Below are 25,673 nucleotides of genomic sequence, written 5' to 3' on the forward strand. Positions count from 1 at the left end.
ACTGCAGCAAGGTTAAGAAGGCAGCTCGCCATCACCTTCTTAAGCACATGCAATAAAAACACTGGCCTGTCAGTGACACACACATACCGCAAATGTATTTAAAACAAAAATGGTCCTCAATGAAGCATGTATCCATGCATACAGCAAAAACTATTTGCATTTATTTAGCACCTTTGACATAACAAAACCTCTGAAGTCACTCCACAACCCGGCCCCCAACGCCTCATCTTCACCATGGATATCCAATCTCTCTACACCTCCATCCGCCATGACCAGGGCCTCCAAGCCCTCCGTTTTTTCCTCTCCAGACGTTCCCAACAGTACCCCTCCGCCGACACTCTAATTCGTTTGGCCGAACTGGTCCTCACCCTTAACAATTTCTCCTTTGAATCCTCCCACTTCCTCCAGACCAAAGGGGTAGCCATGGGCACACGTATGGGCCCCAGCTATGCCTGTCTCTTTGTTGGCTACGTAGAGCAGTTGATCTTCCGTAATTACACCGGCACCACTCCCCACCTCTTCCTCCGCTACATTGATGACTGCATTGGCGCCACCTCGTGCTCCCGCGAGGAGGTTGAGCAATTCATCAACTTCACCAACACATTCCACCCTGATCTTAAATTTACCTGGACCATCTCTGACACCTCCCTCCCCTTCCTGGACCTCTCCATCTCCATCAGTGACGACCGACTTGTCACTGATGTTTTCTACAAACCCACCGACTCCCACAGCTACCTGGATTACACCTCTTTCCACCCTACCTCTTGCAAAAATGCCATCCCTTATTCCCAATTCCTCCGCCTCCACTGTATCTGCTCCCAGGAGGACCAGTTCCACCATAGAACACACCAGATGGTCTCCTTCTTTAGAGACCGCAATTTCCCTTCCCACGTGGTTAAAGATGCCCTCCAACGCATCTCGTCCACATCCCGCACCTCCGCCCTCGGACCCAACCCCTCCAACCGCAACAAGGACAGAACGCCCCTGGTGCTCACCTTCCACCCTACCAACCTTCGCATAAACCAAATCATCCGCCGACATTTCCGCCATCTCCAAACAGACCCCACCACCAGGGCTATATTTCCCTCTCCGCCTTCCGCAAAGACCGTTCTCTCCGTGACTACCTGGTCAGGTCCACGCCCCCCTGCGACCCACCCTCCCATCCTGGCACTTTCCCCTGCCACCGCAGGAACTGTAAAACCTGTGCCGACACCTCCTCCCTCACCTCCATCCAAGGCCCTAAAGGAGCCTTCCACATCCATCAAAGTTTTACCTGCACATCCACTAATATCATTTATTGTATCCGTTGCTCCCGATGCGGTCTCCTCTACATTGGGGAGACTGGGCGCCTCCTAGCAGAGCGCTTTAGGGAATATCTCCGAGACACCCGCACCAATCAACCACACCGCCCCGTGGCTCAACATTTCAACTCCCCCCTCCCACTCTGCGGAGGACATGGAGGTGCTGGGCCTCCTCCACCGCCGCTCCCTCACCACCAGACGCATGGAAGAAGAACGCCTCATCTTCCGCCTCGGAACACTTCAACCCCAGGGCATCAATGTGGACTTCAACAGCTTCCTCATTTCCCCTTCCCCCACCTCATCCTAGTTTCTAACCTCCAGCAACACGATCCCCTTGATTTGTCCGGAGTTGTCCGACCTGCCCAGCTCCTTTTCCACCTATCCACTCCACCCTCTCCTCCCTGACCTATCACCTTCATCTCCTCCCCCACTGACCTATTGTACTCTATGCTACTCTATCCCCACCCCCACCCTCCTCTAGCTTATCTCTCCACGCTTCAGGCTCTCTGCCTTTATTCCTGATGAAGGGCTTTTGCCCGAAACGTCGATTTCGAAGCTTTTCGGATGCTGCCTGAACTGCTGTGCTCTTCCAGCACCACTAATCCAGAATCTGGTTTCCAGCATCTGCAGTCATTGTTTTTACCAGAGGTGTTACATTACAGAGTAAGACACCAGTCACATTAGGAGATAATTGATCCGATAACCAAAGCTTGGTCAAGATAGTAGGTTTTAAGGAACATCTTAAAAGAGGAAAGTGACATAGGGAAGCTGAAGGCCAGTATTCTAGAGCTTGGGGCTAAGACAACTGGAGGTGGAACATGGGATAAACATACAGATGATAATGGAATAGTGTAGGTTAGATGGGCTTCGGATTGGTTTCACAGTTCAGCGAAATATCAAGGGCTGAAGGACCTGTAGCGCGCTGTTATGTTCTATGGGAGATTGGATCGAATTTATTTGAACATAGTCCTACAAACTGGTCCGTGCCAACCAAAATGTCTGCCCATTTCCTTGCACTTGGCCCATATCCTTCTAACCCTTTCCATGTATTTGTCCAAATGCCTTTTAAACAGTTACTGTACCCACCTCAATCATTTCCACTGGCAGCTCATTCCATATGCGTACCACCCTCTGTGTAAAAGAAAGTTGCCCATCAGGTTCCATTTATTCTTTCCCCTCCAACCTTAAACTGATACCTCAAATCCTCGATTTCCCCAGTCCTGGGAAAAAGACTGCGTACATTCATCCTATGCTTGTCTCGCATGATCTTGTACACCTCTATATGGTCCCCCTTCAGTCTCCTAGACTCTAAAGAATAACGCTGAAAATGTGTTGCTGGAAAAGCGCAGCAGGTCAGGCAGCATCCAAGGAGCAGGAGAATCGACATTTCGGGCATGAGCCCTTCTTCAGGACCTGGACAACATATGGGAAAATAGTATGTATAGCATCCTGGAGTTGCTATTGACTAGGAAGTGAACTGGATTAGCTATGTTCATAGTGTTGCTACAAGAGCAAGTCAGAGGCTAGGAATCCTGCCACCACCTTGAGGTCAGGCTGGGTGTTAATATTTCTTCTAGTTCTGTTTATAACTTCTAGAATCCTATATACATTTTAATCAGCCTTCTCAAAATGTCCTGTTTTTTTCAAAGGTGTTTGTCAGTATGTTCCCTATGGCTTGGGCACCCCATTCTGACGGCGTATCATTTAGTTTAGATTACTTTGCTTCATTCTTATCAACCTGTGACTCATGTGCCTTGTGGCCAGTGTCCCTCAGTGATCTTGACCTGTCCTTGGGTGATTGCGCCCAGCAGGGGATAGCATTGCCAATAGCTATTACTCCTCTGCTGGCTTTGGCTGCCATGACAGCTGCTTGCCTGTGATTAGTTATCCACTGTCCGGGCTTGGGTTTCTATCTGCAGAGCTTTTGATCCTGGAGAAGGTTCCACCAGTGTCTAGGAAGATCTTCCCCCAAAGAAGGTAATCTAGGGCTCTCACTGGTTGTCCAGCAGTGGATGAGATCCTGGTCACCTATGTGATAAGTGAGCATACAAATGATTATGTTTGATAAATTGCTGTTTAGACTTCAGCTGCAGTACTCTGGACAATTCTAGGACGCAAGCTTCAGAAAGGGTGTCAAAGCCTTTGAAAAGATACAGAAGGAGTCAATTAGGATGTTAGCATGAAGGTGGAATTTCAGTGATAAGAGACATTCAGATCGATCTCCTTCCAACAGCAAAGATCAAGAGATTTTTGAGGTTTTCAAGATTACATCTTTTGACTGAGCAAAGTAACCAAATCTGGCCATTCCCACAAGTGTGAGGGTGCCACTGGCAATTTTTGTTCTTGTTGACGCTGTGAGCATTGTCCCACCAAAGCAGCTATGTCAGCATCTAGCCTTGGCCACCAGACATAGCTTCTTGCTAGCATCTTCATCTTGGAAACCCCTGGATGACCCTGGTGGAGTTCAGTCAGTATCTGGCAGCGACCTTTACCTGGGACAATCACTCTTGCTCCCCATAGTAATAAGCCATCCTCACAGTGATCTGGTCCTGACTGATCCAGAAGGGTGTTAATCTTGATTGTAATGGTCCTCCTGTTTCCCCATTACCAGCAGCTGTTTGCTTTGTTAGAACAAGATCTCCTTGTGTCCAAAGAAGGAAATTGTCAGAAGGGTGTCCAGAAAGTTTTAAAACCAGCACAAAGTCTTCCGGGAAGGAACCACCGGTGGAGTATCTGACCAAAAGGCGTGGCTCAAGGCAGCCACATTAGCCACTCGGCTTCCTGGGCTGTGTGCACTAACTGAGAATAAGGGCCCACTGCTGAATTCTACCAGAAGTCATGGATGGTATTGCCTTGTCTTCCTTCGGAAGGTGATTGTGATTTGTTACTAGGACAAATTGCCATCCGTAAAGATACTGATGGAACTTCCTCAGGCCAAAGATGAATACCAAACCTTCCTTCTGTATCTGGGCAGTTTTGCATTTGGCATCAGCCAACATCCAGGAAGCTATCAGGTGCTGCTCTCCTTCGGGCTGCTGGTGAGCCAACACTACCCCACACCATACGGGGATGCTTCACACGTCAGCTTCGGATCATAATGGGCCAACACCTTAGGTGACAGTAGCTGCTTTTTCACCTCCCCAACGGCTACTTTTTGGTTATGTGACTCATTTCCAAGGCTGACACTTTTTCAACACAGGTGACAAGATGGAGGCCAGGTTACATATGAAATTTCTGTATTAATTCACCAACTGAAGGAAAGGCCGAGGCTCTAGGGTAAACTTGGAAAGCTGGGGCTCTATTGAGCGTCCTTACTTTATCTTCCAATGGGTGTAACCTGGTTTTGTCAACTCTATGACCCTGCTAGGTCTGTTGGGGTGCTTGGAACACACATTTTTCCCCTCTAAGGCATTAGTCCGCTTCAGAGACACGTTTAAGCACCATGTGCAAGTGCTCTTTATTGATCTTCCCATTATCCAGATAAATGGGGTAGCCCTTGTAAAATGTTCTCCATGGTCCACTGGAAAAGGACACAAGTTGATGATACCCCAAATGGCAGTCTTGTATATTGTGGCATCCAGTTGCAATTGCAGGTAGGTGTGGCTCATGTCCAACTTCATAAAGAACAGCTCCCCCCCTCCCCCTCACCGCCATTCTTGCATACAGATCCTTGATGAGAGGGATTGAGTATTTATCCAGCTGGGGGAGGCAGTGTATCGCTTGCTTAAAATCCCCACAAAGGCAAACTGAACTGTCAGGCTTCACAATCGGTACGACTGGTGCTGCCCATTCTACAAGCTGCAGTGGTTTGGTGATTTCTTTGCCCTCCAGCCTCCTGATTTCTGCCTCTATTTCTGCCAGCAAGGAAAATAGCACAGGGCGGGCCTTGCCAAATTGTGGAATTGTTTCCTGGTCAACATATAAACTGGCTTTGGCCCCTTTGAAAGTCCCATGCCCCTTCTGTGTCTTTCATTAGGACTGCAGTGGGACAGCCATTTTCTAATTAAAATATGCTGAGCCAATTTAGGTGACTCTTTCTCAACCAATTCTGCTCCAATGGGCTTGGGCCTGAGCCTCTTGCTACCATCAGTGTTAATTGCACCAACTGCTTCTCAAAGGAGACCAGAACCAAAGTTGTTCCCTTATTTGCAACGGTTCCCCAACATATGATCTCAGTCTGGCTGAGGTCTTGCTCAAAGTCCTGAGCGAATCTTGTTAAAGACTGGTTCTAACAACCATTGATACAGATGTACTGGTATTGACCTTCGTGAGAACCAGATGACCATTTAACCAAATGTTAATTTTAATTAGTTTCTGATTTGGATGTCACTAAATTTATTTCAACGCACATGTTGGGGGACTTTCCAGGGTGCAGACTACTATGGATATCAGCCTTCAAGGTTTCTTACTCAAGTCAGGCCTTGTAGGCCTCCTTTGCTGTCTTGAGTCCACACACCAGCAGCAGCTACAATGGTTTGTTGGCCGAAATCCTGAAGAACTTCTTAGCCACTGGGGCAAGGTTCAGCTTTATTGTGGGGGGGGGGGGGCCAGCCTAGGGTCCCTGTGTTCAGGATATGCACTCCGTGTAAATCTGTGATTACCTACATTTAAGTGGTGTTCCCCAACTGAGTTGGACAGGTGAGGGTATCCACTTCTTTTTGGAATGCCTGTAGTTCCCATACTCCACTTGCTGAATTTTCTAATGAGTTGTAGTGCCTGTTTGAGGTCCAGCTGGGCTTTGGCTAGTAAGCACTTCTCCACGGTTATGTCATTAATCCCACTCTCATCACTACTGAAATAAGTGCAAGGAGGCTGGTATCCTGTCACCAAGTCACCCTTTATTTACTTGTGCATAATATCAGCCAGCTTGGAGTCAGTCCCCCTAACTGAGGAGATTCTAAATCCCCTGTTTATACTTTTTTAGGAGATTCTAAATCCCTTTTTTCTTTGTTATCCCACACTACTTTTTTCCCCCACAGCACCCATGTTGTGTGTCTGTAAGTGCAGGGACTCCGTGAAGACACCATTTGTACAAATAATTTTATTCAATATTTCTATCACCAGGGAAAAAAACACCTATGTGACTAGGGAACCAGTAAGAACAAAAGAGAAGTACAGCACAGGAACAGGCCCTTTGGCCTTCCTAATTAAACTAAAAAAAACCTTCTACCCTTATTCTGTCAATATCCCCCTATTCCTCCCTACTCATATAACCATCCCGATTCCTCTTAAATGTCGCCAACATGCCTGCATCCAACATGTCTTCTGGCAGTGCTTACCAAGCCCTCTATGTGCAAAACTTCTCCTGCACATCTCGCTTAAACTTGCCCCCCTCACCTTGAATCTGTCCCCGATAGGGGCAAAGCTTGCATGAAGAAAGATTGGTGGAATTGGGTAGGGATTAAATCAAAATAGAGTTGGAGGTGGAAATAAAGTACTGCAACCCTGGGGTACCCATCTCTCCCTAAAGGCATCAAGGGCATTGTATGTGCTCCCTCTCCAAGGTCTCCTGGACTTGAATGTAGTCACAGAAGTGGGGCAGATCTATACATATTTTTTTTTTTTTCTTTTCTCACTTGTGGTTAGCCAGCTTGGAGTTGGTCCCTGAACTAAGGAGATTCTAATCTCCTGATTATCCTTTTTTTTTCCCTACCCCCTACACTACTGCTGTATGACTGGATTAGAGTGGTGCTGGAAAAGCACGGCAGTTCAGGCACCATCCTCGGAGCAGTAAAATCGACGTTTCGGGCAAAAGCCTTTCAGGGCTTTTCTGATGAAGGGCTTTTGCCCGAAACGTCGATTTTCCTGCTCCTCAGATGCATCTAGACTCTGGTTTCCAGCATCTGCAGTCATTGTTTTTACCTGCTGTATGACTGTACTGCTTGCGTTCCTCAGCACCCATGTTTGCATGTAGGTGCAAGATACATTGTAAACACCAAGTGAAAATAACTTTATTAGCATTCCACCACCAGGAAAGACACCCATGCAGCCAATGAAACAGTGACAAGCAAAGCCCAGAATAAGCAATGCTTACATGAAGAAAGGAGGTTGGGGACTAAATCAAAATAGAATTGGAGTGGGAAATAAAGCATTCCATTTCCTCAGTGTGCACCTCTCCCTAAAGGTATGCAGAGGATTGGTGGACACTGCATGCTCCTTCTCCAGTGATGCCCAGGCCCGAACATAATCCCTGTTTATACCTTTTTTTTTCCTTTTTTATTCTTTTTACTGCCCCTACATTACTGCCTAACTGCAGTAGTGCTTATTTTTCCTCCCGCACACGTGTGTGTGTGTGCAGGTGTGAGACACAGTGAAAGACACAAGGTGCACGAATCTTTATTCAGTTTCCACCACCAGGAAGAAAGGAAACACCTGAGTGGCCAGTGACAAAGCAGTGTCCTTCACATCAAAGGGCAATGTTGTGTGATCAAACAGTGAAGGGGAGGACGGGGATTAAATCAAAATAGAGTCGGAGGGGGAAATAATACACTCCACTCCCTGCGGTGCCCACCTCTCCCTGAACAACTCCAGGGTGTTGGTGGACACCGCGTGCTCCTTCTCCAAGGACACCCGGGCTCTAATGTAACCGCGGAAGAGGGGCAGGCAGTCGGCCCTAACGACCCCCTCCACGGCCGGCTGCCTGGACCTGTTTATGGCCAGTTTGGCCAGGCCCAGGAGCGTACCATCCCCGGTTTATTTTTTTTTTTTTTTCTATAAACCCCCACACTACCGCCTAACTGCAGTAGTGCTTATTTTTTCCCCAGCACCCATGGTGTGTGTGTGCAGGTGTGAGACACAGTGAGAGACACAAGGTGTACGAATCTTTATTCAATTTTCACCACCAGGAAGATAGGAAACACCCGGGTGGCCAGTGACAAACACTGCCCTTCACATCAAAGGGCAATGCTGTGTGATCAAAACAGTGAAGGGGAGGGTAGGGACTAAATCAAAATAGAGTTGGAGGGGGAAATAATACACTCCACTCCCTGCGGCGCCCACCTCTCCCTGAACAACTCCAGGGTGTTGGTGGACACTGCGTGCTCCTTCTCCAAGGACACCCGGGCCCTAACGTAACCGCGGAAGAGGGGCAGGCAGTCGGCCCTAACGATCCCCTCCACGGCCCGCTGCCTGGACCTATTTATGGCCAATTTGGCCAGGCCCAGGAGCGGACCACCCCGGTTTATTTTTTTTGTTTTTTGCAGGCAGTTGGCCTTACCGACCCCCTTCACGGCCCCTGCAGTAGTGCTTATTTTAATCTCATGTTTATTATTTTTTTAATTTAACCCCCACACTACCGCCTAACTGCAGTAGTGCTTATTTTTTTCCCCAGCACCCATATTGTGAACTCTCCTGTTTTTTTTATTCCTGTTTATTTTTTTTTAAATTAACACCCACACTACCGCCTAATGGTGGTATTGCTTATTTTTTCCCCAGCACCCATGGTGTGTGTGTGTAGGTGTGAGACACAAGGTGCACGAATCTTTATTCAATTTCCACCACCAGGAAGGTAGGAAAACACCCGAGTGGCCAGTGACAAACACTGCCCTTCACATCAAAGGGCAATGCTGTGTGATCAAAACAGTGAGGGGGAGGGTAGGGACTAAATCAAAATAGAGTTGGAGGGGGAAATAATACACTCCACTCCCTGCGGCGCCCACCTCTCCCTGAACAACTCCAAGGTGTTGGTGGACACCGCGTGCTCCTTCTCCAAGGACACCCGGGCCCTAACGTAACCGGGAAGAGGGGCAGGCAGTCGGCCCTAACGACCCCCTCCACAGCCCGCTGCCTGGACCTATTAATGGCCAGTTTGGCCAGGCCCAGGAGTGGACCATCCCCGGTTTTTTTTTCTTTTTTTTCTCTTCCCAGCACCCACGGTGTGTGTGTGCAGGTGTGAGACACAGTGAAAGACACAAAGTGCACGAATCTTTATTCCAATTCCACCACCAGGAAGACAGGAAAACACCCGCGTGGCCAGTGACAAACACTGCCCTTCACATCAAAGGGCAGTGCTGTGTGATCAAAACAGTGAAGGGGAGGGGAGGGATTAAATCAAAATAGAATTGGAGGGAGAAATGATGCACTCCACTCCCTGCGGCGCCCACCTCTCCCTGAACAACTCCAGGGTGTTGGTCGACACCGCGTGCTCCTTCTCCGAGGACACCCGGGCCCTAACGTAACCGCGGAAGTGGGGCAGGCAGTCGGCCCGAACGACCCCCTCCACGGCCCGCTGCCTGGACCTGTTAATGGCCAGTTTGGCCAGGCCCAGGAGTGGACCATCCCCGGTTTATATTTTTTTTTTCTTTCTTTTTTTTTCTTTACCCCCACACTACCGCCTAAGTGCGGTAGTGCTTATTTTATCCCCAGCACCCATGGTGTGTGTGTGTGCAGGTGTGAGACACAGTGAAAGACACAAAGTGCACAAATCTTTATTCAAATTCCACCACCAGGAAGATAGGAAAACACCCGGGTGGCCAGTGACAAACACTGCCCTTCACATCAAAGGGCAGTGCTGTGTGATCAAAACAGTGAAGGGGAGGGTAGGGACTAAATCAAAATAGAGTTGGAGGGAGAAATGATGCACTCCACTCCCTGCGGATGATCCCCTGTTTATTTTTTTCTTTTTTTCTTTTTTTTTTCTTCCATGGTGTGTGTGTGCAGGTGGGAGACACAGTGAAAGACACAAAGTGCATGAATCTTTATTCAAATTCCACCACCAGGAAGATAGGAAAACACCCGGGTGGCCAGTGACAAACACTGCCCTTCACATCAAAGGGCAGTGCTGTGTGATCAAAACAGTGAAGGGGAGGGTAGGGACTAAATCAAAATAGAGTTGGAGGGAGAAATGATGCACTCCACTCCCTGCGGATGATCCCCTGTTTATTTTTTTCTTTTTTTCTTTTTTTTTTCTTCCATGGTGTGTGTGTGCAGGTGGGAGACACAGTGAAAGACACAAAGTGCATGAATCTTTATTCAAATTCCACCACCAGGAAGATAGGAAAACACCCGGGTGGCCAGTGACAAACACTGCCCTTCACATCAAAGGGCAGTGCTGTGTGATCAAAACAGTGAAGGGGAGGGTAGGGACTAAATCAAAATAGAGTTGGAGGGAGAAATGATGCACTCCACTCCCTGCGGATGATCCCCTGTTTATTTTTTTCTTTTTTTCTTTTTTTTTTCTTCCATGGTGTGTGTGTGCAGGTGGGAGACGCAGTGAAAGACACAAAGTGCATGAATCTTTATTCAAATTCCACCACCAGGAAGATAGGAAAACACCCGGGTGGCCAGTGACAAACACTGCCCTTCACATCAAAGGGCAGTGCTGTGTGATCAAAACAGTGAAGGGGAGGGTAGGGATTAAATCAAAATAGAATTGGAGGGAGAAATGATGCACTCCACTCCCTGCGGCGCCCACCTCTCCCTGAACAACTCCAGGGTGTTGGTGGACACCGCGTGCTCCTTCTCCAAGGACACCCGGGCTCTAACGTAGCCACGGAAAAGGGGCAGGCAGTCGGCCCTAACGACCCCCCTCCACGGCCCGCTGCCTGGACCTGTTAATGGCCAGTTTGGCCAGGCCCAGGAGTGGACCATCCCCGGTTTATTTTTTTTTAAATTTTTTTTTCCTGGTTATATTATTTTATTAAACAAATTACAAAAACAGTTTACAACAAACAGTTACATTTACAGCTGCATACAAGAGACAGCAATTTTACAAGGGAGAGGAGCAGCAAAGCCAGGCCCCAAACCCTACCATACATTTTTCAGGGACATGAGGACAAACCTCAAATCCCAGTTTCACAAAGATATAAAGAGACAACAGCAGTGACAGTTGTACATTAGACAGTACTGTTACATACAAAAGTGCAGACAATACAGACCCAGCAAGCCCCCATCCCTCCCACCTCATCCCCGGTTTATATTTATATTTTATTAAACAAATTACAAAACAGTTTACAAAAAACATTGACAGCTGTACACAAAAGACAGCAATTTTACAAGGGAGAGGAGCAGCAAAGCTAGGCCCCGAACCCTACTGTTCAACCATTTTACAGGGAGAGGAGGACAAACCTCAAATCCCAGTTCCACATATGACAAGACAGTGACAATGACATTTATACATTAGACAATACCGTTACATACAAAAGTGCAGACAATACAGACCCAGCAAGCCCCCGCCCCTCCCACCTCATCCCCGGTTTATATTTATTTTATTAAACAAATTACAAAACAGTTTACAAAAAACATTGACAGCTGTACACAAAAGACAGCAATTTTACAAGGGAGAGGAGCAGCAAAGCTAGGCCCCGAACCCTACTGTTCAACCATTTTACAGGGAGAGGAGGACAAACCTCAAATCCCAGTTCCACATATGACAAGACAGTGACAATGACATTTATACATTAGACAATACCGTTACATACAAAAGTGCAGACAATACAGACCCAGCAAGCCCCCGCCCCTCCCACCTCATCCCCGGTTTATATTTTATTAAACAAGTTACAAAACAGTTTACAAAAAACATTGACAGCTGTACACAAAAGACAGCAGTTTTACAAGGGAGGGGAGCAGCAAAGCTAGGCCCCGAACCCTACCGTTCAACCATTTTACAGGGAGAGGAGGACAAACCTCAAATCCCAGTTCCACATATGACAAGACAGTGACAATGACATTTATACATTAGACAATACCGTTACATACAAAAGTGCAGACAATACAGACCCAGCAAGCCCCCGCCCCTCCCACCTCATCCCCGGTTTATATTTATCAGCCAGGCCTTACTGATTGGCCCAGATTAACCACCTCAATCAAGGATCTCATAGTCTACGATATCCACCTGGTTCCAGTCACTACAGGAGGAAGTTCAGGAGCCCAGGATCTTAGCTGATGAAAATATGCTCCCCAATAGTAGACTGATCGAAATCAAAGATGAACAAGACCAAGGTTGAAGAGATGCAGAAATTTGAAATGTAGAATCAGAGGGGATGACAAAGTGGCAGAGGTGGCACCATGAAGGATTTGGAAATGCTGAATTGCAGCTTTGCTCAGCTCGAAGGCAGTACAGGTCAGCAAGCTCATGTTGAGGCATCATTGTCCATGATAGAAATCATCTCCCTAAAGTGGAGAAGATTGGACAGAATGATTATGCTAGTGATGTTTTTTAGACAAAACACTACCCACGATATTCAATAACCATTGTTTCTCCCTTTAACTTTCTTTGGTCTATGTTTATGTTCAGAATAAAGATGAAGAAAAATTATTTTGGAGGGAAGGGGATTCTAGATTGTTTCTGTGTAATTGTAATTTAGTTTGTAAATGCGCTGCTTAAGAACTGTCACTCTAATGCTATTTCCTTGATATTTCTACAGCTCGGAAAGGTCCAGATGGGGTGGTAATTTCCAATAATTACTGTGACTTCTGTCTTGGTGGGTCAAATATGAACAAGAAAACAGGCAGGGCTGAAGAGCTGGTCTCATGCTCAGACTGTGGGCGCTCCGGTAGGTACATCCCTGGAATTCTACCAAATTATCTTTCAGATGAACTCATTGACTTGCTTGATAACCATGGGACCTGGGAGACACATAGCGCTGCTATTGTCAGAACAAAATGATTAGTGCCTTGAGGAGAGACATGCACAGCTTCCTCTGAACGGACGTGCTGTGCTGCACCAGATATTTGCCAATAACAAAAATATATTTCAAGTGCGTTACTGACACTAGATTTTGCTGATAATGAACTAAGAACACAGGACTGAAAGAATACCAAGCATACAAACTGAGAGAAATATTAGAATTTGCAAATTAAATGTCAGAGTAATTTTCTTTTTTAAACATCATGTTAGTTTTTTTAAAAATGCTTTATTCCATAGCCTAACACCTATTTGACAAATACAGATCAGAACTTTAAATTGCCACATAATTTTAACTTCACACTAACTCTGTGGTTGATGACTGTTTAACAGTTGGTGAAAGCTTCACACCTATTTGCTCGGCAGTTGAATTGTGTAATGTACAAGGTAGAATACAACACATCTCATTTTAGCTTAGTTTGCAGAATAGAGCAAAGGAAAGGTGAAACCCAGTTTTGGCTTTTAAGCTATGGTTCCTATTTCTTCACTGTTCTGACATTATTAGTGAAATTTGCAGCAGTTTAGTTTAGTATTTTAATATTGCAGTGATATTTTTAATTTTTCATTACATTTTCTCACACCCACCTCTCCTTTAATCAGTTTTAAAACAAAAATGAGACATTTCAATTGATGTACCATTTATACGCTTAGCTTGTGAATTTTAGCTATTGTTTTTCTGTGTTATTCCTACATCCTCACCATTCCCTAAAAATGTTCCTGAGGCTACTACTTGTGTTTATTGCATCGACATTCGAGGTTACGTGGATGTGAATTTGAGCTGCCTTTTTGTTGTTTAAAATACATTTCAACCCAGACTGATAGAACTGGAAATAAAAAGAAGTGCTCACACTAACCATAGATATCAAGTAAATAAAGGAAATACTGAAAAAGCCAAGAAGTCTGATCAGCACCCAAGAGACAAAACACGGCAACATCATGGGGAACCTTGCAGATATAACCTTTGTTTCAACCATAAGGATAAGTTTTTATTTAATTTTTATTTGCTTGTCAGGCATGCTGTGTAACCCCAACAATTTTTAATAATTCAAGCAAATTGTAATTCATCAAGAATTATAATCAAACCGGAGTGACCAAATTTGGATTTCCACAATGTATTCCACCAAATACTATTTCAATATAAACAAGTCTAGTTTAAAGTATTTATGCAGCACACTTTAACTGGTTCCCAAGATACTTTGCATTTTATTTTTTAAAAAAAGAAGTGCTTAATTTCATTTCAGAAAATTCAGATTTTGTGTTTGGTTCTGAACCAAGTAAATTAAGAGATTTATGTTCTTCTAATCTCATGATTAAATTTAACCCTTTCGCTGACTGATTTGTAACAGAAATAGCAGGGTCTGAAGTTAAGATTTGAGGATTCTTGCTAGCATAGATCTTGTTATTTCAGAGGTAGGATCTATGATTGATTTTTTGATTTTTTTTCATTTTGTGTGTGTGTGTGTGTATTGCTGTACCCATGTGCTGATATGTACATCATCATACATGTTAGCTTATTTGGGACAAGGAGCCATAAAGGATCTGGACTTGCGAAATGCAGAGGATTTGTTTGGTGCATCGTCTGAAAGTGACACTTCCACATTTCATGGCTTTGATGACGACGATATCGATGAACTGCTATCAAACAAAAGTGTTCATTCACCTGCTAATAAAGATGCAGATAACAAGTGCAGCAGCTAAATACGTGAATTGTGGGAAATACCTGCTAGCACACACAAAAAAAAACACAATCGGGCGAGATTAAATGAATGACCTTGACAACAAAGAAGGCCTGTTTAGCCAAAAAGCTCCTGCTGAATTCTAGACCTGTTTTCATGTGAAACTGGGCTGTTGAAAATGAGCAGAGTCGATGCTTTTGTTTGTTCATCAGTAAAGAAGAGAATCTCTAACTCTGAAGATGATCAGGATTTCTTTTGGCTCGTGATTTGTGTGTTTTTGTTTAAAACAAATAAGACAGACATTTGACTGATCTCCCTACATTACTGAGTGAATGGGGGACACAGGGATCTGATGTACTGTGGGCGATACCACTGAGCTAAATGGACTTGCCCTTACAAAGTGCAATCAATGGCTTTAAGTCAACTAGCTCCCTCCCTTCAGCAGGCAAAGTTGTCTTGACCTACTTTTGCCGTGCATATTACATCGAAGCTCCTGGCAAGTGGAAACGTGGTCTCCAGGCTCCACTTTACACCTCTTGCACCTGCAGTTCCAAGCTTTTGTGGCAATTAAGTTCACTGTGATACACTGAAGGAAGTGGAGTTTATATAAGAAAGAGAAGTTTTAATTTTTTGAAGGAAAAGGAAACTATGTTTGTCCATTCAGGGACTTGTACCTTTTTTTTGGTTTGAGTTTTTTTTTGGTCAGCTGACTTTCTTTTCTGCTGCTAAAGCATTTTGTTTCCATCGAATGAAGGAACCACATCATTAGGCATGTGTTCTGATGACAGAAATAGAATGACACCAGCGACCTTTTTGATCCTGTTAATTTGAAAGGAGTTCATCATTTGCATTGCAAAGGTATGTGTGCAAGACTTTTGTTTTTAATTCACTTTTATACAAAAATTCTTAAGCAGAATTGCATGATTTGCAGTAATTGCTTTTTTGTCTTGTTGGCTTAACTCTTGTGGTCTGGGCAGGTTATGTATTCTATATTAAAACTGCAGATGTATTGTTTTGAAATTTATTAATGCAGCACATTTTGACCTGTAAGAAGACTCTCTAACACCATGCAGCCTTCTAAACAAACAGCTCTCCTCTACCATTCCTCACCACAGAATTGCCTCGATGCCGGTGGTTACCATGCAAGCCATTTCCTGGAAGGAAGGCCAGAAATGAATTGTGACCATTTTCCCATGGAATTTTGCCTCTTTAGCAACTCCGTTATGCGACTCAGACTCAGGAAGGCCCTGAGAATGTGCAGTATGAAGGATGACTTCATTGTGAATTAGATGTTTGTATTTATTAAACTGACAGATAAGCTGCTCTCTAGCTTTTTGGAGGGGAGGGGAATGTGTGGTAATATATTGAATAATTCATGTATTTGGAAATATTGAACTTTACCCAAAAAATCCCGACTATTTTGTGTAAGTCTTATTTTTCTCTCTCAAAAAAATGCATCATTTTGAATGATGAATGTGTTGGCTAGTTTTACTGATGAATTCTCTAAAAACTGAAATCAACTCTGCTCAATTTTGTTGTCAAAGCCATTTGTTTGAATCTCAGTAGGATTGCTGCAAGTGGATGTGGTAAGTGTCAGGTGTGTCTATCAGATGTCTGGAAGTCTAGTCATTACTTTCTATTTATTGATTAGTTTCACTGTAATTTGCTGTAACCCCTCTCCCCAACCCTTTGTGAAAAAGTATTGTCACCATCAAGTGGATGGTATTGTTTGTTGTACAATGTTAAATGTAAAAAAAATGTTCTTTATAAACTGGATTAAAATGCTGCTGAGCTTATAAAGTTTTTATTTGATAAAAAAAAATAAACTGCATATTGGTCTCCCTTTGTCCATTTTACGTGTGGCATTTTTCCTTAATTTCTGACTTGGTGTTTTGTGCGTAGCTTGAATTTGCAATTAATGTTGGGTTGAATTTTTTTTTGCGTTTGATAATTTTATAGACCTGGTTAGTTATGTAGCTGCAGCATGTTATATAATAGCTGACAAACTTAATACTTAGTAGCCCTGCCCAGCAGCGAAAGGGTTAATGTTTAGTTAAAAAGGTCTTAGTTGTTTTTCACGCGCTCTGTCCCATTTTGCCCCCCTGATCCCCCACATACCACCAACCACTTCTTTCTCTCTCTGACTCTGTCTGTCTGTCTGTGTGTGCGTGTCTCTTTCTCTCTCTCTCTTCCCCCCCCGCCCCATTTTTTCTCTCCCCTCATCTCTGTTTGTATCTTTCTTGCTGTGAATTAAGAAATGTATATAAACATCTCCTGTTTGTGCATTTCCTCAGGTCACCCCACCTGTTTACAGTTCACAATAAATATGACTGCAGCTGTGAAAACCTATCACTGGCAGTGCATAGAGTGCAAATCCTGTAGCTTGTGCGGGACTTCTGAAAATGATGTAAGTTTTCTTTTTGTAACATCCTCTTGTGTAACCAAAGAATAAAATAATATTGTTTAAAATTGTTTATCTAGTTGCTGTTTGCACTCAAAGTAGCTATATCTTGTTTTATTGAATAAATAAGTGTCCTGGGTCTAAATCCCTGATCAATCTCAAAGGATGGTTGTGAATTGCCATATTCCGCTTTTAAAAAAGGGAGATTGGACACATGTTTGGGCAATATTTGCTACTGTGAACCCATCTTCCCAGATTAAAAGTGATCTTCAGTTTTCAGTGTATAAATATGGTTTTTATTTATAAACTGTGCTGTACTGAGGAATCTCTGGCAACTGTCTCATAACTATAAGCTTTCCATTATTCTCAAATGATTCACTAGTGCTCCTTAAAAGACAATGTCCTTGTCGCAAATTTTGGACCTGCTCAAATCCGTTAGCAAAGCATCATTCATCCTTAAGTGAAAACTCTGCTTTAACCTAGCCTATAGGGTATTTTAAAAGTTAGCACAAATGCGTAGTGAGATAGTGAAATGATTTTAAAGTGTTGAGGGCGGGGGGGGGGGGGGGGGGTGGGGGCAGTGTGTTGTTGATTGGGATCAGCAAGGGAAAAGGGGAGATTGAGGAATCAGTACAATCCATGTATTGATAATGCTGTTTCTTCTTACCCCCATGTGCTCAGTGGTTTGGGGGAAGTCCCAGCAGAAAGATACACTGTGCACACTTTATTTGCTCTTTGTTATAACAGTTTGTTAACTATGCTTGCTTTTTTGAAAAACAGTACAAAGCTGTTCAAAAGGGTTTTAGTAAAGTCAACAGTTTAGCTGTTCTACATTTGTCAAGATAGGCTTGCCTATTTAATAGGACTCACTACTTTTGGAATGTAAACCACTCCGCCCAGGTGACTAAATAACATGCCATAAATCTGTGACGTTCATTATGAGTCAATATAAACCCTAAAATGTATACCAATATGTATTTGGAGGGCAAAATAAAATTTATATGTCCTAAATGTTTCATCAAATAGTGTTGTTATTTCTCTTGTTTGAAACATGGAACGGTACAGTATAGGGACAGATCCTTCAGCCTACGATGTTGTGCTAAACATGATGCCAAATTAAACCAATCCCTTCTGCCTGCCCTTTGGTCCATATCCCTCCATTCCTTACATATTTGTGTGCTTATCTAAATGTCCCTTAAACACCCCAAACATATCTGCCTCCATCAATACTACTGGCAATGCATTCCCAACTCTTACCACTCTGTGTTTTAAAAAAAAATGCCCCTCACATCTCCTTTGAACTTTTACCCCCTCAACTTAAATGTATGCCCCCTAGTATTAGACATTTCGACTCTGGGAAAAAGATTCTGACCATCAATCCTATCTATGCATCTCATAATGTTATAGACTTCCATTAAGTCTCCCCTCAGCCTGCACTGCTCCAGAGAAAATGAGTTTTTCTAGCTTCTCCTTATACTCATACCCTCTAATCCAGGCAGAGTCCTGGTAAAGTTCTCTTCACCTTCTCCAAAGCCTCCACATTCTTCCTGTAATGTGGTAACCAGAATTGAAGGCAATACTTCTGGTGTGGTGTAACTAAAGTCTTATAAAGCTGCAACATGACATGCTGATCCTTGTAATCAGTTCCCTGATCAATAAAGGCAAGTATGCAATTTTACCTTCTTTACCACCCTATCTACTAGTGTGGCGACTTTCAGGGAGCTATGGACGTGAACCCAAAGATCCCTTAATGCTATTCAGGGTCCTTCCAATAAATGCATTCTTTTTCCTAAGATTTGATCTCCCAAAGTACAGCACCTCACACTTACCTGGATTAAACTCAATCTGCCATTTCTCCGCCCATATCTGCAATTCCTCTATATCCTGCTGTATCCTTTGTCAACCTTCTGTACTATCCATAATTGCATTGATCTTTGTATCATCTGAAAACTTACTAACCCACCCATCTACATTTTCATCCAAGTCATGTATATATGTTACAAATGGCACTGGAGAACACCACTAGTCACAGACCTCCAGCCAGAAAAATACCCTTCCACCCTCTGTATTCTATGGGCAAGTCAATTCTGAATCTACCCAGCCAGGTCACCATGGATCCCATGCATCTTAATCTTCTGCGTGGGTCTACCATGAGGGACCTTGTCAAAAGCTTTACTAAAATCCATGTAGACAACAGCCCTACCTTTATTGATCACCTTTGTCACCACCTCAAACATTGCAATCAAGTTAATCATGACCTCTGGATGTAGGTTTGCTTGCTGAGCTGGAAGGTTCATTTCCAGATGTTTCATCACCCTACTAGGTAACATCTTCAGTGGGCCTTCGGGTGAAGCACTGTTCATCATTCGTGCTTTTTATTTATATGTTTGGGTTTCTTTGGGTTGGTGATGTTATTTCCTGTTCTTTTTCTCAAGGGTGGTAGATGGGATCTAACTCGATGTGTTTGTTGATAGTTCCGGCTGAAATGCCATTCTTCTAGGAATTCTCGTGCATGTCTCTGTTTGACTTGTCCTGGGATGGATGTGTTGTCCCAGTAGAAGTGGTGTCCTTCCTTATCTATATGTAAGGATACTAATGAGAGAGGATCATGTTGTTTTGTGTGTTGTTGATGTTCATGAACAAAATGACATGACCCTCTCTCATTAGTATCCTTACAATGAACATCAACAAGCCACAAAACGGCATGGCCCTCTCTCACTAGTATCCTTACATATAGATAAGGAAGGACACCACTTCGACTGGGACAACACATCCATCCTAGGACAAGCCAAACCGAGACATGTGCGAGAATTCCTAGAAGCATAGCATTCCAACAGGAACTCTATCAATAAGCACATTGAGTTAGACCCCCATCTACCACCCTTGAGAAAAATAACAGGAAATGACATCACCACAGGAAATGACATCACCAACCCAAACATATAAATAGAAAGCACGAATGATGAACAGTGCTTTGCCCGGAGGCCCACTGAAGATGTTACCTAGTAGGGTGATAAAATGTCTGGAAATGAACCTTCCAGCTCAGCGAGCAAACCTAAGTCCAGAACTGCAACCTGAGCTACAAATCTTCTCAAAAGACATGACCTACTGTGCTGATTGTTTACAGTAAGTCATTACCAAAATAAAAGCATGTTTGAAATAGCTCTGACAAGAATTTTACTTAGAAGGTGTAAAATGGCACCCTAAAATAAAGGGTGACCACCGTATCCATGGGTCCAGTTACCGCAGTTTCACTTACCCGCAGTTTACTCTGGCCCGAACATTTTAAAGGGAATGTTTCAGAACCAGGGATCAGGAGGCTGCTGGAAAGTTACACTTCCATTTAAATGAATGGGTTCGCTCCTATCCACGGTTTCAAGCTTCCAGGGTAGGTCCTGGAACGTATCCCCCACGAGTACAGGGGGACTACTGTAATCATAGTGAAAACATTCACTCCACCTGATTTTATTAAGTTTGGTAACAGCATAGAGTACTTCATTTTCATTTTTTTTTATCATGCAAAACCAAACAAGAATGTGTGTTTTCCCAGTTGATGTTCTTGAACATGCTGACAGTTTCACACTACCTTGCACTTCTATGGAGAAAGTGAGAACTGCAGATGCTGGAGATCAGAATCAAAGAGTGTGGCACTGGAAAAGCACAGCAGGTCAGGGAGCTTCCAAGGAGCAGGAGAGTCGACACTTCGGGCATAAGCCCTTCATCAGGAATCTGAGAGGAGGAGGGAGAGCTGAGAGATAAATGGGGGGAAGATGGGTTTAGCGGAATGGTAACTGGGAAGGTGATAGGTGGATGCAGGTGGGGGTAATGGTGATAGTTTGGATCGGAGAGTGGACCAGATAGGTACGAAGGAAGATGGACAGGTCAAGAAGGCAGTGCCAAGTTGGAGGTTGGATCTGGGATAAGGTGGGGGGCGGGGAAATGAGGAAACTGGTGAAATCAACATTCCCACCATGTGGTTGGAGGGTCCCAAGGCAGAAGATGAGGTGTTCTTGGCATGTCTTTGGCGGAGTGGAAGGGGGAGTTGAAGTGGTTGACCACAGGGTGGGGTAAAAATAATGACTGCAGATGCTGAAAACCAGATTCTGGATTAGTGGTGCTGGAAGAGCACAGCAGTTCAGGCAGCATCCAAGGAGCTTCGAAATCGACGTTTCGGGCTCTTGCCCGAAACATCGATTTCGAAGCTCCTTGGATGCTGCCTGAATTGCTGTGCTCTTCCAGCACCACTAATCCACAGGGTGGGGTTGTTTGGTGCATATGCCCAGAGATGTTCTCTGAAATGTTCCATGAGTTGGCGTGCTGTCTCCCCAAAGAAGAGGAGACTAGATCGAGAGCAGCGGACACAGTAGTTGAGGTGTTTGGAGGTGCAGGCTCAATAACTTTGTGTGACTGGTCAGATGAGCTGAAACAGTAAGTTTCGGCTCTGTTGTTGCCTGAGGAGATTGTCAGAGCTAAAGCTGGTGTGGTTACCTGGATCCTATAAAGTACATTTAAAGCAGGAATGGAAAAGCTGGCCAAACTGACTGACATGGCTGTCCCATGACCTGGAGCTGTTAAAAGTCAGAATTCAAGCCAACACTTCCACCTGTTGAGTTTCGCTTTATAATCTGCTATTTTGGGAGGTGGTTCAGAAAGCAAATACGTTTTAGATTAGATTAGGTTACTTACAGCGTGGATACAGGCCCTTCAGCCCAACAAGTCCACACCGACCCACCGAAGCGCAACCCACCCAGACCCATACCCCTACATTTACCCCTTCACTTGACACTACGGGCAATTTGGCATGGCCAATTCACCTAACCTGCACATTTTTTGGATTGTGGGAGGAAACCAGAGCACCCAGAGGAAACCCACGCAGACATTGGGAGAATGTGCAAACTCCACACAGACAGTTGCCTGAGGTGGGAGTTGAAGCCGGGTCTCTGGCACTGTGAGGCAGCAGTGCTAACCACTGTGCCACTGTTTTTGATAGTAAGAGGGTCTGAAGTGCAAGTCTCAAGTCCGTTTCCAAAGAAAGATACAAAAATTAAGTATCAGAAAATTTCTCAAAAATAGCCTTCAAAAGGCTTTGAATTTATCCTTCAAACAAGCCTAATAACCAGATCAGTAAGGATGAGCAAATGATGGCACTTCATTTGTCTATGCAAGTAAAACCTTCTAAAAACCTGTTAGATCCCATTAGAGAGATAAAGATGCATGTGGTATAATAATGTCATTGAACGTTATCTGAATAATTCCACAGGATTAAGCTTCTTAATCTATTTTGTTTCAAAGGACTAAACAGCATGGACTATCACACAATTTTTATTATTATTTCCAGTTGTTTAAAGACAGTAATCATTTCACAGTAATCTCTTTTCAGCCTATGGGTTATTTGAACAAAATTAAGGAAATGGGAAATGATCATAGAGGTTAGTTTAAAGGTGCCTTTTTGTAGTGCAGCTTTCTGGTGAAAGTTGCATAGGTGAAAGAATATGGATTAAACCAGCTGTAAGAGGCAGAGAGAACATTCACTATGTTTACAAGCTGCGAAGTTGCAAAGCTGAAAGCAATTGGAGAGTTGAACTGAAATAACACAGGAATTACAAAATGTGGATACAAAGGATGTGGATGCTTTGGAGACAGTGCAGAGGAGGTTCACCAAGATGCTGCCTGGGATGGAGGGCACTAGCTATGAGGAGAATTTGAGTAGATTAGGATTATTTTCATTGGAAAGAAGGAGGTTGAGGGGGGGACCTGACTGAAGCCTACAAAATCATGAGAGGTGTAGACAGGGTGGATAGCAAGAAACTTTTTGCCAGAGTGGAGGACTCAATTACTAGGGGTCATGGGTTCAAATTGAGAGAGGAAAAATTTAGGGGAGATGTATGTGGAAAGTCGTTTATGCAGAGGGTGGTGGGTGCCTGGAACGCGTTGCCAGTGGAGGTGGTGGGGGCGGGAACGATAGCATCATTTAACATTTGTCTAGACAGATACATGAATGGGCAGGGAGCAGAGGGATACAGATCTTTGTAAAATAGGCGGCAGATTTAGACAGAGGATCTGGATCGGTGCAGGCTTAGAGGGCCAAAGGGCCTGTTTCTGTGCTGTAATGTTCTTTGTTCAATGTGAATTTTGAAGGCATTATGCCACATGGGGAGTTGTGGAATAGTAATAAGGTAAGGCATTCAGGTTATTGTCTCCATGTACTACTGAGAAAGCTCCGCACTGTCAGGGTGTCAACTTTCAGACAGGATGCCAAAACTCCCAAAGCATCCTTCATAGAGAAGTTGAGGGAGCTCTCTTTAGTCAGCAGTATTTATCCCTCAACTGCAGTATCTGTTGGTCTGTGGAAGTTTCCTGTGTGCAACTGGCAATTGCATTTCCAATGTTATGGCAATTACAATACTTCAAATGCATTAGTGGTCAGGAAGGCATTTTCAGATGTTCAGTGGTCCAGAAGGAACAGGCAGGACAATTTCAGTATTAAAGTGATCTGGTCTGGTAGCTAAAGATTGGTGAGTCAAAGAGTCATAGAGATGTACAGCATAGAAACAGACCCTTCGGTCCAACCCGTCCATGCTGACCAGATATCCCAAACCAATCTAGTCCCACCTGCCAGCACCTGGCTCATATCCCTCCAAACCCTTCCTATTCATATACCCAACCAAAAGCCTCTTAAGTGTTGCAATTGTACCAGCCTCCATCACTTCCTCTGGCAGCTCATTCCATACATGTACCACCCTCTGTGTGAAAATGTTGCCCCTTAGGTCTCTTTTGTATCTTTCCCCTCTCACCCTAAACCTATGCCTTCTAGTTCTGGACTCCCCCACCCCAGGGAAAAGACTTTGTCTATTTACCCTATCCATGCCCTTCGTGATTTTATAAACCTCTATAAGGTCACCATTCAGCCTCCGACGCTCCATGGAAAACAGCCCCAGCCTATGCAGCCTCTCCCTATAGCTCAAATCCTCCAACCCTGGCAACATCCTTGTTAATCTTTTTTGAACCCTTTCAAGTTTCACAAGATCTTTCCGATACGAAGGAGACCAGAATTGCATGCAATATTCCAACAGTGGCCTAACCAATGTCCTGTACAGCCGCAACATGACCTCCCAATTCCTGTACTCAATACTCTGACCAATAAAGGAAAGCATACCAAACGCCTTCTTCACTATCCTATCCACCTGCGACTCTACTTTCAAGGAGTTACGAACCTGCACTCCAAGGTCTGTTTGTTCAGCAACACTCCCTAGGACCTTACCATTAAGTGTATACGTCCTGCTAAGATTTGCTTTCCCAAAATGCAGCACCTCGCAATTATCTGAATTAAACTCCATCTGCCACTTCTCAGCCCATTGGCCCATCTGATCAAGATCCTGTTGTAATCTTCGTTGCCCACTACACTCCAATTTTGGTGTCATCTGCAAACTTACTAGCTGTACCTGTTATGATCACATCCAAATCATTTATGTAAATGACAAAAATTAGAGGACCCAGCACCAATCCTTGTGGCACTCCACTGGTCACAGGCCTCCAGTCTGAAAAACAACCCTCCACCACCACCCTCTGTGTTCTACCTTTGAGCCAGTTCTGTATCCAAATGGCTAGTTCTCCCTGTATTCCATGAGATCTAACCTTGCTAATCAGTCTCCCATGGGGAACCTTGTTGAATGCCTTACTGAAGTCCATATAGATCACATCTACGGCTCTGCCCTCCTCAATCCTCTTTGTTACTCCTCAAAAAACTCAATCAAGTTTGTGAGACATGATTTCCCACGCATAAAGCCATGTTGACTATCCCTAATCAATCCTTGCCTTTCTAAATACATGTACATCCTGTCCCTCAAGATTCCCTCCAACAATTTGCCCACCACCGACGTCAGGCTCACCGCTCTATCGTTCCCTGGCTTGTCCTTATCACCCTTCTTAAACAGTGGCACCACGTTTGCCAACCTCTGGTCTCCCGGCACCTCACCTGTGACTATCGATGACACAAATATCTCAGCAAGAGGCCCAGCAATCACTTCTCTAGTTTCCCACAGAGTTCTAGGGTACACCTGATCAGACCCTGGGGATTTATTCACCTTTATGTGCTTCAAGATATCCAGCACTTACTCCGTAATTTGGACATTTTGCAAGGTGTAACCATCTATTTCCCTGCAGTCTATATCTTCCATATCCTTTTCCACAGTAAATACTGATGCAAAATACTCATTTAGTATCTCCCCCATTTTCTGCGGCTCCACACAAAGGCCGCTTTGCTGATCTTTGAGGGGCTCTATTTTCTCCCTAGTGAGCCTTTTGTCCTTAACGTATTTGTAAAAACCCTTTGGATTCTCCTTAATTCTATTTGCCAAAGCTATCTCATGTCCCCTTTTTGCCCTCCTGATTTCCCTCTTAAGTATACTCCTACTGCCTTTATACTCTTCTAAGGATTCACTCGATCTATCCTGTCTATACTTTCTATATGCCTCCTTTTTCTTAACCACACCCTCAATTTCTTTAGTCATCCAGCATTCCCGATAGCTACCAGCCTTTTCTTTCACCCTAATAGGAGTATACTTTCTCTGGATTCTCGTTTCTGAAGGCTTTCCATTTTCCAGCCGTCCCTTTACCTGGGAACATTTACCCCCAATCAGCTTTCGAAAGTTCTTGCCTAATACCATCAAAAT

The 25,673-nt window shown here is 44.2% G+C and overlaps 1 protein-coding gene across 9 annotated transcripts in view; it reads left to right on the top strand.

Annotated features, from left to right (window-relative positions):
- dpf3 (double PHD fingers 3) overlaps positions 1-25,673 on the top strand; it is a 143,134-nt gene that overhangs the window by 96,634 nt on the left and 20,827 nt on the right. For 3 of the 9 annotated variants that reach the window (XM_043698365.2, XM_043698366.2, XM_087990186.1), the window contains 2 exons: positions 12,665-12,793; positions 16,895-17,007. In XM_043698365.2, coding sequence (XP_043554300.2) covers positions 12,665-12,793; positions 16,895-17,007 — 242 coding nt within the window. Of the gene's footprint in view, positions 1-12,664; positions 12,794-14,434; positions 16,462-16,894; positions 17,008-25,673 lie in introns of those variants that run through there. The other 6 variants (XM_043698367.2, XM_043698368.2, XR_015757996.1 and 3 more) reach the window with 5 other exon arrangements.

This window comes from Chiloscyllium plagiosum, unplaced genomic scaffold (genome assembly GCF_037043375.1).
Source record: "Chiloscyllium plagiosum isolate Xiang-an unplaced genomic scaffold, Cpla_swu_hap1 HiC_scaffold_8, whole genome shotgun sequence".
Taxonomy (NCBI): domain Eukaryota; kingdom Metazoa; phylum Chordata; class Chondrichthyes; order Orectolobiformes; family Hemiscylliidae; genus Chiloscyllium; species Chiloscyllium plagiosum.